General features: G+C 44.3%; 1 protein-coding gene and 1 non-coding gene across 2 annotated transcripts in view; both read left to right on the forward strand.

Moving 5' to 3' along the window:
* The window catches only part of RIMKLA (ribosomal modification protein rimK like family member A), a 28,636-nt gene extending 17,225 nt beyond the window's left edge, over positions 1-11,411 (forward strand). Inside the window, exons 3-5 of the mRNA XM_060082772.1 lie at positions 2,314-2,400; positions 7,525-7,728; positions 10,921-11,411. Of these exons, the coding sequence (XP_059938755.1) occupies positions 2,314-2,400; positions 7,525-7,728; positions 10,921-11,411 (782 nt within the window). The remainder of the gene's footprint in view (positions 1-2,313; positions 2,401-7,524; positions 7,729-10,920) is intronic.
* Positions 9,012-9,084, forward strand: TRNAG-UCC (transfer RNA glycine (anticodon UCC)). The gene has a single exon. It is a non-coding gene; the product is annotated as a tRNA-Gly (tRNA).
* Positions 11,412-18,990: the final 7,579 nt, after the last annotated feature.

Genomic DNA, 18,990 nt, shown 5'->3' on the forward strand with positions numbered 1-18,990 from the left:
CAGATAAATGGATCTGGAGCTCCTGAGAGAGGTGTAGACTAAGGAAGTGGATTTGGAAACTTCCATTATGTTAAGTGAAGTCACAAGAATGGATGAGATTACTCAGGGAGAAGATGTAGAATGAAGAGAGGCCTGAGCTGTATACCTAAAATGGTTAAAATGGTAAATTTTATGTTATGTATATTTTACCACAATAAAATAAAACCATTTAATAAAAGAGGGTTCGAGGGCCTCCCTGGTGGCGCAGTGGTTAAGAGTCCGCCTGCCGATGCAGGGGATACGGGTTCGTGCCCCAGTCTGGATCCCATATGCCGCGGAGCGGCTGGGCCCGTGAGCCATGGCCGCTGGGCCTGCGCATCCGGAGCCTGTGCTCCGCAACGGGAGAGGCCACAACAGTGAGAGGCCCGCATACCGCAAAAAGAAAAAAAAAAAAAAAAAAAAAAAGAGGGTTCGAGAGGGAATCCTTTAGGGAATAGGAAAAGGAAGAAGGACCTATGCAAGAGGCCAAGTAAGAGCACCTGGAGAGGTGAGAACAGAAAGAAGAGAGATGACAGAAGCCAATGGAAAGAACATCCCAAGAAGGATGGTGTAATTAAAAGGGGTGTTTAATTCTGAGAGGATGCGTAACATACTCACGGAGTTGTGTGTTGGATTTAGCAACAGGGAGTTCAATGAATACAGCTTCAGTTCAGCCATAGGGAGAAAAGCCAACTTGTCAAGGATGAGGAAGTGAATGGGAAGTGAGGAAATTGAAACCCTTTGAGTAGCTTGATTGTAGGGATACGAGGTTGTAGTTAAGGGATGATGCAGGGTGAAGGAATGGGTTTTATTTGTTTAAGATGGGAGATTACTGAGCATGTTTAAAATGCTGCTGGAATTCTGAACTGAGAGGTTGAAGATACAGCCGAGAGGGGACACTTAATGGTGCAAGATCCCTGAGGAGGTGAGAGGGAAAGGGGTCCGAGGCACAGGTGCAGGGATGGCCTCAGATAAGCAGGACCCCTCTTGCACTGTATTATAAGGGAAGGACAAAAGGATGGCTAGAGAGGAGTTACATTTATCAGCAGGTGTCAGGAAGCTGGGAGTTCTCTTCTTATAAAATGTCCTCATTGTAAAGATGCCCCTGGTTATCTACACTGCCTCTTCATGCTGCTTTATTTTTTTTTTAATCATTAGCACTTTTGTGACAGGTCTTATTAGTATCCCAGAATATTTTGCTTTGCAAAAAATTGATGAACTACAGTATCACCTGTGGTAGTCAGAATAATGGTCCCGCAAAGATGCAAAGGTATAGGAAATCAAGGAAGCTTATAAAACAATTTAGAAAGATTTTAATACAGATTAATATTCATATTTTTTAAATGAAGGCTTAAAGGAGTGTAGTGGAGCCAATTCGGGCGTTCAAGTCATGCCTTACCTTTGGGTGAGAAAAATCCCAGGCTTGGTTTCTTTGGGTGTTGGTTTTCTACTGCAGTACAACAATCTACTGAAAACTTAACAGCTTAAACAACACCCATTTATCATCTCACAGTTTCTGGAGGTCTGAAGTCCAGCCACAGCATAGCTGGACTCTTTGCTTAGGTCTTGCCAGGCTGAAATCAAGGGGCAGCTGGGCTGGGACCACATCTGGGGTCTTCCAGGCTTACTGTTGGCATTCAGTTCCTTGTAGTTGTAGGACTGAGGTTCCCACTTACTTGCTGGCTGTTAACTGAGGGCCATTCTCAGCTCTTAGAGGCTGCCTATTGGCCCTGTCACATGGACTTCTCTCCAACATGGCAGTTTGCTCCCTCATGGCCAGCAGGAGAGTTTCTCTGATGCTTCACCTTCTTTTACAGGGCTCACCTGATCAGGTCAGGTCCACCAAGAATCATCTCCTTTTTGATTAACTCAAAGTCAACTGATTATTAGCCTAATCGCAGGAATGCTATCCCAGCATAGTCACTTGTCCCCTCTACACTCAGGAGAGGGGGTTATACAGAGCATGTACACCAGCGGGTAGGAATCTTGGGGGCCTTCTTAGAATTCTGCCTACCACAGCCAAGGTAAGGGAAAAATCCCTGCCCTGCCTGCGGGGTTGTCATGACGATTGCGTGAACTAGAGCATGTGAAGCCTCTGCCATGTGGAAGCACGTGATAATGCTGCTTTCCTTATCTCTCTGTTCCCACCTTTTGTATGGCACATGCACAGTGCATGTCTGTCCGATGGAATGGGTTCACATTGCCTTAATCAGAGAGATGTGAGGCCTCCAAAGAATTCCCACAGAGCCCTGGACCATCAGCCTCACCTTCACTGACTTTTGCTTTTCTTGACAGGTGGGCATGAAGACTTTGCAAAAATGATCGATGAAGCCGAGCCTCTGGGCTACCCAGTCGTGGTGAAGAGCACGCGCGGACACCGGGGTCAGTGCCGCTCTTCCCGGGCTTCTGTTTGGGCCTCCTCTCTGCTCGGAGGAGACGGAGCTCCCCCTTGCGGAGCTTGTGGTGTAGTCCTTACTTCTGTCCCCTCCTCGCTGTCCCCACTGTCCTTGCTTTGTCCAGACCCTTCCCAGCCCTTCCCTGGACTCTGGCAGCAGACTCCTGACTTGATTCTGACTGGTTTCCCTAACTTCACTGCCAGTGCATCCTCTAATCGTTGGGGGGAGCAATTTCTCTGAAACAAAGATCTCTTCTTGTCACTCCCTTGCTGAAAAACCCTCCCAAGAACTGGTGTTGCCTATTAGATACAGTTTATATTCCTCACCGTGGCACTGAAGGCCCTGGATGAACGGCATCCATCTTCCTTTGCAGCCTTCTCTAGCCACGTGAACCCTCCGTAATCCATTCCAGACTAGACCATGTATTCTGCTGTCTTTAAACCTCTGCTCTCTTCCCTTTGCTGGGAACGCCATCTTCCTATGCCCTCTAGTGAACTTCTGCTCGGGCTTTAAGGCCAGCTCCACGTCGTTTCTTCTCTGTCCACATCCCTGGTCTCCTTCCCTCTCTTCCAGACAAAATTAATTGCCCTTCCCGTTGTTTCCGAAGCACTTCATCCATGCCGCTAGCATAGTACTACGGCTTATGACAGTTATAGATTTATGTGCCTTTTCCCCTTTTTGACTGTGAGCTGCTCAGGGGGTGGGAACCAGGTCCTACCCATCTCTGTCTCCAAGACCCACTACAGTGCTCAAGATATAGTAGTTGAAGAGGACGTGTGCAGCAGAAAGCCATCCCCCTCCCTTGTGGTATGTGAGCGAGTACCTCCTGATGATACCCAGATGGCATCCTTAACTGCTCAGGGCATCTGGAATGAGAAGAGGTACCCTAATGGACATGGAATGAGCAGTTCCCATGAACTTGACACACTCACTGTTCTCGATCTCCAATGTGTAGAGAGTAGAGAAGTAGCACTTCAGGGCGATGGCTTCTGTAGCAGGTCAACGCCTGTTTGAGCCAAACGGAGGGAGGGGCCCACTCTGCCCTGAGGCAGGGAAGGCTTGGGTGGATGAAAAGGAGACTTAAGTTGGAATGTGGAGTTTGAACTGGGTGAGCAACATACAGAAACAGGTGTGGGCAAGGCAACCTGGGAAAGGAAAGGGGTCCTGCTAAGAAGTGAGAGAAATGAGTTTGGGTGGCGAGGTGGGGCTCTGAATACGATTCACATGTACTACAGTGCAAAAATGCCATGTCTCAACTAGTTTTTTATTGTGGTAAAATATACATAAAATAAAATTCAACTAATATTTATTGAGTGCCCACAAAGTGCCAAGGGCATACAGAAAGGAACAGAACAAAAATTCCTGCCCTCCAAGAGCTCACATTGTAGAAGGGAAAGACAGACAATAAACAAATTAAATAGAAGGCATAGTATTTTTAGATGTTTTTAAAATTGAGATATAATTCAGAAAATAAAAAATGTACCATTTTAAATTATCTAATTCAGAGGATTTTAGTATCTTCACTCTTCTGTACAACCATTACACTATCTCATTCCATAACATTTCCATCACCCCAAAAAGAAACCCTGTACTTGTTAAAGGTCAGTCCCAGTGGCCCCTCCCCTAGTCCCTGGCAACCACTAATCTATTTTCTGTTTCTATGGCTTTGCCTCTTTTGGACATTTCATATCAATGGAACCATACAATATGTGGCCTTTTGTGTGGGTTTCTCTGACTTAGCATAATGTTTGCAAGGATCATCATGTTGTAGCATGGATCAGTTTTTTATCCCTTTTTATGACTCAATAATATTCTATTGTATGGATATGCCACATTTTGTTTATCTGTTCATCTGTTGATGGACATTGGGTTGCTTTACTTTGTGGCTGTTATAAGTAATGCTGCTATGAACATTCATGTACAAGTTTTTGTGTGAACATATGTTTTCATTTCTTTTGGGTATACACCTAAGAGTAGAATTGCAGGGTCATATGGTAACTCTGTGTTTAACTTTAGGGAAACTGCCAAACTGTTTTCCACAACAGTTATGCCATTTACATTCCCACCAGCAATGTATGAAGTTCCAATTTCTTCACATACTAAACAAAACTTTTATATTGGGTATATTAATTTGCCTCGACAAATTATGCAAATGGTCATCATACCTCCACCATAAAAACAAGCCACAAGCCAAAATGCATGTTTTCCAAGCATTAGTAATGTATGGGCCCACTTTATATATTTATTTTTAAAGTCTTTTTCAAACTTGAGGTATAATTGACATGCAAACATTATATTAGCTTCGGGTGTACAACATAGTGATTCGATATTTGTCTATATTGCGAAATGATCACAATAAGTCTAGTTAACGTCTGTCACCATACATAGTTACAGAATTTTTTTCTCTTATTATGGAAACTTTTAAGATTTACTTTCTTAGCAACTTTTAAATGTGTAATTTGTTTTTATTATAGCCATCCTACTGGCTGTAATGTGGTATCTTATTATGGTTTTGATTTGTATTTCCCTAATGACTAATGTTGAACATCTTTTTATATTATTGGCCATTTGTATATCTTCTTTGAAGGAATGACTATTCAAATCCTTTGCCCATGTTTCAGCTGGCTTATTGGTCTTTTATTGACTTTTTTACAGCTCTTTATATATTGTGGCTACTACTGTCTTATCAGATACGTAATTTGAGAATGATTTTTTCCCACTCTGTAGCTTGTCTTTTCACTTTTTTGATAGTATCCTTTGATACACAAAAGGTTTTGATTTTAATGAAGTTCAATTTATCTATTTTTTCCTTTGGTTACTTGTATTTCTGATGTCATTTTGTGCTTGCCTAATCCAAGCTCACACAGATTTACACCTATCTCTCCTCCTAAGAGTTTTACAGTTTTAGCCCTTACATTTGGGTCTTTGAGCCATTTTGAATTAATTTTTGTATATGGTGTGATGAAGGTCCAACTTCATTCTTTTGCCTGTGGCTATCCAGTTTTCCCAGTATTATTTGTTGAAGAGACTGTTGGTTCCCCATTGAATGCTCTTGGAACTCTTGCCAAAAATAAAAAATTGACCATCTGTATGAGAGTTTATTCTGGGCTTTCAATTCTATTCCATTGATCTATATGTCTATCCTTAAGCCAGGCCACACTATCTTGTTACTGTAACTTGGTAGAAAGTTTTGAAATTGGGAAATACAAGTCCTCCAACTTTGTCCTTTTTCAAGATTGCATTGGCTATTTGGGGTCCCTTGCATTTACATATGAATTTTAGGATCATCATATTGATTTCTGCAAAACAGGAAGTTGGAATTTTGGTGGGGATTGCACTGAGTTTGTAGATCAATTTGAGGAGTATTGCCATCTTAACAATATTAATCTTCCAATTTCTGAACATGGAATGTCTTTCCATTTATTTCAATCTTTAATTTCTTTCAAATATTTTGTAGTTTTCAGTGTATAAGTCTTGAGCTTCTTTGGTTAAATGTATTCCTAAGTTTTTTTAATTCCTTTTGATACTATCATAAATGGAATTGTGATCTTAATTTTATTTTCAGATTGGTCGTTGCTAGTGTAGCATACACGTCTTAGGGAAAATGGATAGGGAGTAAACAAAGTCACAGCAGTTGTTAGGCTCTAGTATATGGAAATAAATCTAAAGAAGGCAGTGGACTCATGAAGGCTATGCCTTTGAGAAAGTTACTAATCTTGTGGACCTTTATTTTCTTCTTCTGTAAAACAAAAATAACTATCCTTGTCCTAATGGCTTCATAGAGCTAGTCTGAAGTGAAGTGTAAAAGAAATAATTAAAAAAAAAATAAAGTGTTTGGCACACAGTAGATGATTAACTAATCTTAATGCCCCTCCCCCGCCCAGTTTTTTTCCTCCTTGCTTTAAAACTGTAGCTCCTTTATTAACTGCAGGCTAAGCCCCATATTAGAACCTCTGTGCCAGGAACTAAGGAACAAAGTCCATATTTTTAGCCCCCATCTCTGCTGAAAATCCTACCTAATGTCCAGAGAATCCCCAGTGCCTATCATTGAATCCCAGCCATCTGCTGCCAGATGCCAGATCTCCTGGTGCCAGATGTCCAATGATTGAGACATGTTTTGGGAGTTACTTTTTGGTCTTATATGCCACTAGGGGCTGATACCTATCCCTCTTTTTATTAAGACTTCAGAAATGTCCCACTGTTTTTAAGGTGGTGACACATATCTTAGGAAAACCATCTCTTTTCTCCATGTTTGCTAACAAGAAGGATCTGGGTATGATATGCTTATGTCAGGTTTACAGAGCAAACCTGTCAGGGCCCCCTGCTCATATCTGTTAGCTAATATGCAATTGGAAAAGCAGATGCCAAGTAATTGCAAAAGCATAAGTGATTCAAGCAGAAAATACAGAATTTGGAGTCAAGAAGGAATGCTTTTCCCAGAGATCAATAGAAGTATGGATCATTCCGTTCAGAATTAAATGGGTATAGCCAAATAATAAGTTTTTTATATTTAAAAGGAGGAAGCACGTCTGGCAGTGGCTCCCTCTTTGAACTCCCATAGTATTTTGCACAGAGCTCTCCTGATGCTATATCAGGCTGTGTCATTATCTTTTGTGGGTCTCTCTCCATCTTGACTGGGAATTCCTCTAAAGTATGTTCTATTAGTTATATTCTGTAAGCATTGATTGACACTTGCTTTGTGCATCGAGCCTAGTGTGAGGTGTGATGATTTAGAAAAAAAAGTGAGTGAGACATGGACTCTACCAAATCAGCATCTTGGGGTGATAGGAGGTGCTGACTGTTTCTGGAACCGAATTGACTAGATCCCTAGGAATTTATTTTGGCCTCTTCCAGGTGTTTCTGGAATACATTTTGATTTCATTTTGAAAAAAGAGTTGGGAAAGGAGAGGGACCTGAGTAAAACCCAGAAAAAAATGAGGTTCGACAGCCATTTGATAAGACACAAGAGTCGAGTCAGAGAAATTGAAGGGGCCACAGTGAGGCGAGTTGGGAAAGAATAGATAACTCTGGACCTGGAGGTGGGATGGCAAGGACGGCGCTCAGAGGCTTCTCTAACTACTTCTCTTGCTCTTTGTCTTTCTTCTTAAAGGAAAAGCTGTTTTTCTCGCAAGAGATAAACACCACCTCTCAGACATCTGCCATGTGATCCGCCACGATGTGCCCTACCTGTTCCAGAAGTACGTGAAGGAGTCCCACGGAAAGGATATCCGGGTGGTGGTAGTAGGTGGCCAGGTGATAGGCTCTATGCTTCGCTGCTCCACAGACGGACGGATGCAGAGCAACTGCTCTCTCGGTGAGGCACGAAAGCTCAGTCGGACTGTTGGTAAGGGGAGGCCACCAGGGTTTTTCATTAGGATGTTTACACCCAGCCAGTGAATGTGTCTCGATCCCTCCTATCTGGTCAGACCGTCTGCAAGATGCCAGGATCACAGAGAGAAATTAGAAACAAGCCCTTTCCCTTAGCAGCAAGCAGCCCAGGAGGGGGACAGGTGGGTGTAAGTGCCATGACGGAGGTCAGGCCAGGGATGTCAGGACACTGAGATTTGAAGCCTGTCCTGTAGGTGTTAGGACGTGGCAGTTAGCTTTAAACAAGGGAGTGACATGAGGATTGGTGTTTGAGAAAAACTGACATCTGGGAAGAGGATGGATTGAAGGCATGAGAGGGAGGCAGGGAGTTGAGTTTGGAAGCTGTGGCAATAGCTCAGGCAAGAAGTAAGGAGAGTCTAAACTAAGGCAATGGGGAACTCCCTGGCAATCCAGTGGTTAAGACTCTGCGCTTTCACTGCTGAGGACTCAGGTTCGATTCCCGGCCCAGGAACTCCAGCAAGCCATGTGGTGCAGCCAAAAATAATAATTAAAAAAAAAAAAAGAAACTGAGAAGAAAGGCTATGGCTGGAGACATAGCATATTCTGCTTTTCCATTGTAATTGAAGATTGTGTTTCTTTTTTCTTTTGAAAATTGTGTTTTTCTCATATGTTTGACGTTATTAGAAAGCTGCAGTTTATGTCTGGGTCAAATGCATAACCTCATCCCATTAACCTATTGATAAAGCTTGTTTTCAGTTTTGGTGCATGGAGATGGTCCCGGGGGCATGGGAATGTTCATCTTCATCACTGAAATCTATTGTCAGCCTCATGAGTGGAATTTGTATGTTGGTAATGTGGAAAAGTACCCAGTTGTTATTTCCTAAATTGCCAGATGAGTATACCAAGTCTGGTGACTAATGAAGAGGCTGAAACACTAATCTGGTCCTTCTTCCTGAGTGTGATTGAGCAGCCTCCCCAAATGGACTCCAGGATAGAGGCTGACAGTGTAGCGATTAATGAGAATCCTTGCCCTAGGGCAGCTTATGGTCCAGTAAAGGAGAAGACGCATAAACAGATCATTGTAAAGTACTGTGACTAAAGTGCTGTGATAGAAGCAAATGCTAGGCTCAGGTTGACACAGTGCTAAGTACCTAATATATTATCTCATTTAATTTTCATGACAATCCCATGTCTTGCCACAGTATCGAACCTTATGTATTATCAGTTTGTCTTTTTCAGTCAGCTCACAAAATCCATTTTTTGGGGACTTCCCTGGTGGTCCAGTGGTTAGGACTCTGCACTTCCACTGCTGGGGCCCTAGGTTCAATCCCTGGTCAGGGAACTAAGATCCCACAAGCCATACGGCCAAAAGAAAAGACAAACAAAAAAATCCATTCTTTATCTAGAAACTACACTGTTTTGTAATTTATCCATATTCCTTTTTTTGATGAGCTGTTTTAAAGCTGTTCAATAGCCTTTTCCTCACACCATGTAATAGATGGTGGAGGGGCAGAGTTAAGGTAAAGCCATTAGTTCCTGAGAATACAAGTGTTAAGTCTTTGCAAAGAGACTAAAGGAAGACAATTAAATCTGAGGTCTTAGTTTTTTCTTTTTTCTTTTTTTTTTTTTTTGCGGTACGCGGGCCTCTCACTGTTGTGGCCTCTCCCGTTGCGGAGCACAGGTTCCGGATGCGCAGGCTCAGCGGCCATGGCTCACTGGCCCAGCCGCTTCGTGGCATGTGAGACCTTCCCAGACCGGGGCACGAACCCGTGTCCCCTGCATCGGCAGGCGGACTCTTAACCACTGTGCCACCAGGGAAGCCCAGGTCTTAGCTTTTTAACAAGTAAGGGCAATCAGACTCTCTCTGACCCCGGTATGAGATTTTTGTCTCACAGGCCTCTCTCTTCTTAGAAAATAATGATTTTGTTTCTTCTAATTTCTAAAAGGAATTCATTCTCAATGTAGAAAATACAGCAAAGTCAAATGAAAAACGATATTTATCATTAATCCCACCATCTAGAGACAACCAACATTAACATTTTGGTGTCATTTCTGACGATTTTTTTTTGCATAATTATGGTCATACTGTACAGCCTTTAATCCTTTTAAGTATTTTCCCATGTGATCACAAACTCTGTCATTTTTAGTAATGGTTGTAAACTATGCTGCTTTCCTCTACTGTGAGCTATTTAGATTATAATTTTCATTTACTCATCAACAAATATCGAGTGCCTACTATATACCAGTATTTTGACTTTCCAGTATTTTAAATGACTGTCATCAGCATCTTTGTGCATAAAACTTTTTTTTCCCAATATATAAGATTATTTCCTTCATGGTGGGATGACTGGGTCAGAGGATATAAACATTTTTAAAACTCTAGGAAAGAAACAATCACATTACTTTCTCAAAGGGTGTCCTGATTTCCATCCAGACCTTTTGTTGGTAATAAAAATGCCCATCTTGCTGCCCTTCCCCGACATCCCTCACCTCTCTTCCTTGAAAGGTCATTTGACTCGTTAGTCCAGTCGGTGCCTGGTGTTGTTGCCAAAATTCGGCCTCTGTACCCTGGGGCCAGATTAAATCTCAGAGACAGAGTTTTGGTGAAGTATCATAGAAAGGAATAGCTTTATTGCTTTGCCAGGCAAAGGGGGCCACAGTGGGTTAATGCCCACAGGACTGTGTGTCCTGCCCTGGAGGGGGTAGTGAGGAGTCTTATAGTGTTCAAGGAGCAGGGCGTGGTCAGCTCGTGGTCATTCTTCTGATTGGCTGGTGGTGAGGTAATGGGCTCTCAGCATCATCAACCTTCTGGTTCCAACCGGTCTGGGGTCTCCGTGCTTGTGGGCAGCATACAGTTAACTTCTTCCACCTGCTGGGGGTTTCAGTATCTGCAAAACAGCTCACAGGACGTGGCTCAGAATATTATCTGCAGTCCTTGAGGAAGAACTAAAGGTCCTTGACTTTGTTTAATGGCTAAAGTATTATTATCTTATCTTGCTTGACAGTTTTCCTTTCTTTCTGCATTTTCTCACTTCTCTGATTAAATTTATTCTTTGACTAAAGTTTTTCTACGACAAAGGGCAGGCAGAGGATATGGGTAGGGGTCTCTTCTGGGAAGGCCTTATACGGTCCTGCTCGGTTACAGTGTCACCATTACATCACTGCACTTTCCCCACAGGTGGCGTGGGCGTCATGTGCCCACTGACAGAACAAGGCAAGCAGCTGGCTATCCAGGTGTCCAACATCCTGGGCATGGACTTCTGTGGCATCGATCTCCTCATCATGGACGATGGTTCCTTTATGGTGTGTGAAGCAAATGCCAACGTGGGTTTCCTAGCCTTCGACCAGGCCTGCAACCTAGATGTGGGCGGGATCATTGCGGACTACACCATGTCCTTGCTGCCCAACAGGCAGACCGGGAAGATGGCTGTCCTCCCAGGACTGTCTAGTCCCAGGGAGAAGAAAGAGCCAGACAGCTGTGCTTCAGCTCAGGGAGTCACAGAGAGCGTCTACGCCATCAACAGCGGGTCTACCTCTAGCGAGAGCGAGCCTGAACTGGGAGAGATCCAGGGGTCCTCAGCAAGCACAGCGGGGGCCCCGGCCCCCATGCTGCCCGACCCTGGCTACAACATTAACACCAGGATTGCTTCAGAATTAAAACTTAAGTGAATTCCTGCTTTTTGGCAGCGTTGAAACCAAATCCTACTGCTTCCCTAGTAGTTTTGAGCGAATAAAATCTGGACTAGTGTGATTTCATTTGCACAGAAACTGGAAATCCCATCTGGACACTCGGCATTCTTTCTAACGATGATTTAAGCAAATGGCCTAGCTTTGTGGTTTTTATAAACACTAATATAAAAACCCTCACCAAGAACAACATCCCGACTGATGGATTTGAGACGGATGTCTGCTGCAAGCAGTTGGATGTTACGGCTGACTCTGTGCTGTGCTTCTGGCTTTTAGCAGTGGAGCCCATTAACTCAGAATGGCTCCTGGAAATACTGTACAAAAGAGCAACCACCGGACAGAGGCACGTGCAGAAGAGGTGGAATGTGACTGCAGTTGTGTGCTCTTCATTAAGTGTGTGTGTGTGTGTGTGTGAGTGAGAGAGAGAGAGAGAGAGAGAGATACTCGGAGTATCCACATTCCCAGTGCTATTAGAGAATCAGTCTCTGCTCCCCATCCATCACCATCTTGACCATATTTCTCTGACACTCAGGATATGGTGTTTTAAAGGGAGCTTCCTCCTTAGCATCTTCAGTGAAGCACTTTGTAGAAAGTGAAATTGAGCGTCCTTTGACTTCACTCGTTGGCAAACATCCTGCTCTGTAACTGGGGCTTTCTACAGATTGCTTTGCCACTCCAAATATATAGATCCTGCTTCAACTAACGCCAGCCCCAGCAGCCTCTTGCACCTTTGCTGCCTTTGGCCTCAGCTGGAAATGCCCTTCAATGACCTAGTGGCCACACACTTTCTTAAGCATGCACTAGAACACCATGGACTTCTTTTCAATAGACTGATCACTTGACATTAGAAGCGAGTGGGTTTTTAATCCTAGAAAGCTACTGGAAGATAATCATTTCCCCCCACTCTTCTACTGAAACTTTATGTACTTAGATGTAGGAGATTTTCTTGTATGAGTCGGTGTGAGCCTGTTGGGTAGCTAGAGCCATTGGAAACACTCCAATCCCCTTGACATACTAGTCTTACCCAGGTTCCAGAGACCTGTCCTTACCCACTTTTCCACACTGGGGAGACTCAGGTATCAGGAATAACTCATTGCACATTGGGTGGGGGGGATGGGGGTGGGGGGAGTGGATAATATAGACATGACACCAAGTGCTTTTCATTCTAACTCTTCCAGCAGTAGATGATGACACTGCCCTTGGGAGAAGTCATGGACATGGAGTGTTTCACTTCTGCTTCTGTGAAGTATGACAAAAATGAGCAAGGCTACCTTTTTAACCAAATACACTAGAACATATGCACTCAAGAGTCACCATGATTGTGCTTATTTCCCTGGGAGACCTTACTCTTGAGCTGTGATGTTGCATGTACCAAGAACACTAGACTTCCTCTTTGGAGTTACCTTTGAAGCCATGCAAGAAAAGAGGCCTCATAACCTTGTAGTCAGACCTCGTTTTTTTACATCACCCTTCCCCAGAGTTCATCCCGAGCTCCATCACCCATTTTATTGATCAGACTTATCTTCTAATGCTCTTTGGCTGTTAAAAAATATCATTCCTCAAAAGAATAAATCTACCCTTAAAGGACAAAGACTTATCAATGTTAAGGATGCTTACAAGTGGACAGTTTCCAAGGAAGGTTCTAGAAATGTTATGAGTAAGGTCAGCTTCCCTGGACTAAACATACATCTTCCCAATGTGACCAGTTTGAAGGCAACAACACCCATTTGGGTGTACGAATTCCTGTACTTACTCTGCTGTAAATGTAAAATGTGTATAAAGTCAAACTATTACATTTTTTCCACAACATATTTAAATAGAAATTGGCTTGAAAATACTGTGGCTAAAATCAGATCTCACCAAGTAACTGAAACTGAAAAATGTTTAGCACCATGCAATGGAGATGTTGCACTACACAGTAGTAGTTTAAATAGTCAACATAGGGTGCATGCCACTGAACTGTAATTCCAGTCATGTGTCTGTACAGTTGAAAAATGATAATCCTTCACCTTTATATAGGTTAAGACATGTACCTTATCTTTACCACTCAGGGTAGGTTTAGAAGGATGGTCCTAGGTCTGTTCTCGTTGGATTTGGCCAGATGTTTTCTACGTAAACCTCTGAACCAAGTGATGACTTTCTGGAAGCTGCATTCACTCCTTCCCACAGTTTAGTGTAAGCCCAGTCTCTCCACTTTACCTAAATAGATGCTAGTGAGCCCCATCCTGAGCACAGCAGCTAGAGGGTGCTTCCAGACTTGTCAGAGGGGGCCCATTTTCCAGCTGCCAGTGACATCTGTCGTCATTGGCATCATTGCTTGGAACCCTGTCTAGAGAGCTGGGGCACAGCTGGATCATAGCCTCCCTCCAGGATTTCCCATACTGGCTGTGGACCCTGTCAGCCTCAGCCAGGTGGCTGGGCCACACGCGTCACAGCTGCCCACAGGGCCTGCTGGAAGGAACATGGGGCACAGAGCCAGATGCCGGTTCTGGTTCTCCCCTAAAATAGCTGATTAAGCTTATACAATCAAGTTGACTCTGTGCCTCGATTTTTCCATTCTTCTGCTAGGGGAGATGCCTATTCTATTTAGCTCTTGGGGCCGGTGTTTTGAGGTTGGAGTTAATTAATGAAACTGTCCATTGCGTGGGAGGTGGTAGAAGGACGCCCCTCACATCTGGTTTTTAGCAGTTTCCTATCACCCCCCCTCTGGGGGAGTTAAAGAGGCCATAAATTCTTGGCATTAGCACACTAAACAGTGGTAGAGGGCCTGAAAAGGGTTGCCGCTTCTCAGAGGGTTATGACCTGAAAGAAGTAAGGCTCTTAGTGCATTCAGCATTCTGGATGGATTGTATCTAACCTGAAACTCTCGACTCTCGTGTATCAACTAACAGTCTTCCTCATGGAACATAAATTGCAGTGTCTGTATACAGTCTTCCCATTATCTGGTAGTAGCATCTTGAAACTGGTCAAAACTTGAATGCCAATAGCTCAGTCACTCAATATATATAACTTTGCACTTGGGAAAAATGTCTTCATGCTGTTTGTCTGATAGCTGAGGGGTATGGGCTTCCCCCAGAAGGTGGAGTGGGGGCTTTAGGTCTTGAGGATCTGATCAACAATGTAAGTGGATCTTAAGCCATTCGTGTCACAATTGCAGACTCAATTCTCCCAGCTCAGGGGATTCCATGAACGTTGGGGATGGGCGAGGAGGAAGGAGAGGAGAGGAAGGCCTGGGATAGTTTTGTGACATTTCAGTGGAAGAAATAAGTTGGGATCATCTGGAATTCTAGTGGGAAGGAGGAAGAAATGGCTCTCCGTGGGTTGTTTGAATGAAAGAATTGTGAATATGTATTGCTTATAGAGAGAGGGGTCTTTGAAACTATTCTGTATAAAGAAAATGAGTTGCATGGATTCTCATCCACCTCAGCGGAAGTAAGAGAGACATACCTCATCCCCCCACCTTTTTTAAATTAATTAATTAATGTATTTATTTTTTTAAACCTCAAAGACAATTTATTTATTTTTGGCTGTGTTGGGTCTTCGTTTCTGTGCGAGGGCTTTCTCTAGTTGTGGCAAGCGGGAGCCACTCTTCATCGCGGTGCACGGGCCTCTCACTATCGCGGCCTCTCTTGTTGCGGAGCACAGGCTCCAGACGCTCAGGCTCAGTAGTTGTGGCTCCCGGGCCTAGTTGCTCCGCGGCATGTGGGATCTTCCCAGACCAGGGCTCGAACGCATGTCCCCTGCATTAGCAGGCAGATTCTCAACCACTGTGCCATCAGGGAAGCCCCCTCACTTTTCTTCTGATCTTTTTTCATGAAGTTTTTTTTTTTTTTAGTTGGAGTATAGTTGCTTTACACTGCTGTGTCAGTTTCTGCTGTACAGCAAAGTGAATCAGCCATATGTATACATGTATCCCCTCTTCTTTGGATTTCCTTCCCATTTAGGTCACCACAGAGCACTGAGTAGAGTTCCCGGTGCTATGCAATAGGTTCTCATTAGTTATCTGTTTTATACATAGTAGTGTGTATATGTCAATCCCAATCTCCCAATTCATCTCACCCTCCCCTTCCCCCTTGTTCTCTACCTCTGTGTCTCTATTTCTGCTTTGAAAATAAGATTATCTGTACCATTTTTCTAGATTCCACATATATGCATTGATATATGATATTTGTTTTTCTCTTTCTGACTTACTTCCCTCTGTATGACAGTCCCTAGGTCCATCCATGTCTTTGCAAATGATGCAATTTCATTCCTTTTTATGGCTGAGGAATATTCCATTGTATATATGTACCACATCTTCTTTATCCATTCCTCTGTTGATGGACATTTAGGTTGCTTCCATGTCCTAGCTATTGTAAATAGTGCTGCGGTGAACAATGGGGTGCGTGTGTCTTTATGAATTATGGTTTTCTCGGGATATATGCCCAATAGTGGGCTTGCTGGGTCATATGGTAGTTCTATTTTTAGTTTTTAAGGAACCTCCATCCTGTTCTCCATAGTGGCTGTATCAACTTACATCCCCACCAACAATGTAAGAGGGTTCCCTTTTCTCCGCACCCTTTCCAGCATTTGTTGTTGTAGACTTTTTGATGATGGCCATTCTGACCAGTGTGAGGTGATACCTCATCGTAGTTTTCATTTGCATTTCTCTAATAATTAGTGATGTTGAGCATCTTTTCATGTGTTTGTTGGCCAGCTGTATGACAAACTATACAAACAGCTCATGCAGCTCAATATCAAAAAAACAACCCAATCAAAAAATGGGCAGACGACCTAAACAGACATTTCTCCAAAGAAAACATACCTCATCCCTTCTTTAAGTCCTGATGAAGGCTGATCTTGAGAACCAGCTCTGAATGTAAATTAGAGGAAGTTTGAAGCAGCTAACTGGGGGTAGCGGGGTGGGGGTTCCATGATCACTCAAGTAACAGCTGACCCTCCCAGAAGTTAATGAACAGAATACCATGTGCAGGCGGTCACAGAGCTATGTCGGAGGGTGAGTCCAAAGTCAGTGAAACAGCCTAATAATTTCCTGTGCACCTGGAGGTGAGGCTTCTATCTGCTGTCAGTCTATGCTGATTTTTTGGTAAGAGCCCTGACAGCAGCCTTCTTGTCACTGTCCCTGGAGTCAGTGGTCCTAGGTCTGCCGCTGTAGCCTAATAGAAAACCTGCTGCTGTTTTTGACTGCTTCTGAGACTCCCCAGATCAGATCGTGGCTTAAACTGTTGTCACCTGGAAGACCACCATCTCAGGCATATGTTGTCTTAATCCTTTCTTAAAACCGTATTATGCTTCCATTCCAAATCTGTGGTTAGACTGCAGCCTTCCCTTCTAAAACTCACACAGCTGAGTATGAAAACCTTGTCCCTTCAAGCCTTTGCATTTCCTTCTCCAGCCGCGTTTCCCCTGCTGACAAGTGGCACTGTTCTGGGCCCCATGCTGGCAACGCAACACTGTTGGGTAGTCTTGCTCTGGCACTGCATATTCACTAGGGCTCTGAGGCAACCCTAAGAAGGTCACCCATCAAGCCAGATTTGAGGGCACAGGAATAGCAGCACTTTGGAACTAGTTCAGTCCCTGTTTTATAGATGGGACTCTGAATCCCAGAGGCCAGGGTCACTTAGCTAGTCAGCAGCAAGGTTGGGACCCAGGCAGTCTGGTTCGCAACTGGTGTGGCATACTGCCAGAGGTGGCTCTGTTCTTCCATGGCGTCCAGCACTGCTGCCATACTGGACCCACCCTGTGCCCATCGCCCTTCTGCTGAGCCTCTGCTCTGGATCAACATGGTGCCAGCTGTGAAGGATTCAGCTCTTGGATGGCTTTTAGGTAAAAGCCCCAAAGGCGTAGATAAGACTTTCTGGTGTATGTTGGCTCATGGCCTGTGCCTTCTGTAGACCAGCCAAGACCACATAGCCTCACATTACACCATCAGTGATGGGATGTGAGAGAAGGCCCCTGCCAAGCTGACTGAAGGCTTCCTTGGCCCCAGTTTGGCTCATGTTCCCTCACTGCAGAATGTCTTGGATTTGCAGAGGCCTTCATGGGCCTCCGTGGAGGCCAAGGGCTGGAAGGTCCCAAACGTCTCCCGTCAGGCACACCTGAGGGGGAATCCTGATTGACACACACGTTAGCTACAATCAGCCGCAAAGTCAAAGGCTTCCTCCCTCTCGCAGTTCCACAGTGCACCCCCCTTGCAGCCAGCCACTAGGAGCACTCTTCCCTGTTGTAGCCCATGGGTCAGTTGAGGACCCCCTGCCCCTTGAGATGCAGAGAAGTCTGATAACCGGGCCTTTGGATCCCTGTGATTTCTAAGGGACTTACATCTTGGCAGTCACTGCTGACTCCAGACTTCTGCCGCCTCATTTTAAGCAACAATCATGTCTCATCCCTTCACCGCATCAGCTGAGACAGGCTCGGTTCCTGTCCCCACTTCCACACACACCAAAATTCAAATGAGTCAGTGTGGGAGTGTGTGCCTGTGTGTGTTTCAGTGATGTGGGAGGAAACGGGAGACGGGGCAGCAATGCAGGCATTGCAGCAATGCAGACGTGGTACCCCCATTCATAAAATGTTCTTCTATATTCTACAGAGGAATCCACTCACCTTCCACTCCATGTGGAACCTGACTCCCTTCTCAGGACAAACTAAATCCACGTATGTTCTCATGGACGGTAGCATAGCCATTCCTTTTCCTAATATGATTCCTGCCAACACCTCTACCTTTAAGATTTCACCTTCTATCACGGATGGCTTATTAAAGGCATTTTCCTAAGCAAAGACCACTCCCTCCTCAAGAAGAACTCAAGTGCCATCCCTTAGGGTGATATATTTTCCATTCCCACTACCCTAGCCAGGCATGGCGAACACCATAATCAGCACTAGCTGTTGGGGTCATCACGCTTTATGGAAGGCAACACGGATTGATGTAAATGGTGCTAGTTTGCGTTAGCCCCGGTTCAAATCCTGACTTGATAACTTATGGCTTATGTGACCTCAGGAAAGTCACTTAATCTTGCTTAACTTTTGCATCATCACCTATAAATGTGATAAATAAACACAATCTTGAATGTGAAGCTCTTAACCACAAGTCTGGCTTTCAGCAGGTTCCTTTCCTCTTGCTTTCTCCACTGTCAGCAATCACAAACAGCTCCCGCCCGTGATCATGGCTCAGTGCCAAGGGATAAAAGCTGGCAGACAGCAGCTTTACAGCTGGGAAAAGAGATGCGGGGGAGGGAGGGGATAGGACTGGTGGCTGCTTAAGCATGCTGCGGTTTAGGCTTAATGACTGAAAGGTCCCATCCATCCCTGAGATTCTGTGATGCTCTAGTGTAAGATACAGGGGGTGTATCTGGCTTAGAAAAGTCCTGGAGGAAAGGCTGCCTCAGACACCTGGGAGGCTGGAGAGTGGAGGAGCAGCGTGACCTTGTATGATTTAGCACCTGGTTTCTCTGGCTCTTCCTGTATGAGGTTTGCTGGCTTTGCATCAAATGGAAGGAGGAGGTGCCAGGGATTTGAACTGAATCTGTTAAACAGAGGGTGAGGGGAGTGCAGACGGCTGGGG

Source organism: Mesoplodon densirostris, chromosome 2, assembly GCF_025265405.1.
Source record: "Mesoplodon densirostris isolate mMesDen1 chromosome 2, mMesDen1 primary haplotype, whole genome shotgun sequence".
Taxonomy (NCBI): Eukaryota; Metazoa; Chordata; class Mammalia; order Artiodactyla; family Ziphiidae; genus Mesoplodon; species Mesoplodon densirostris.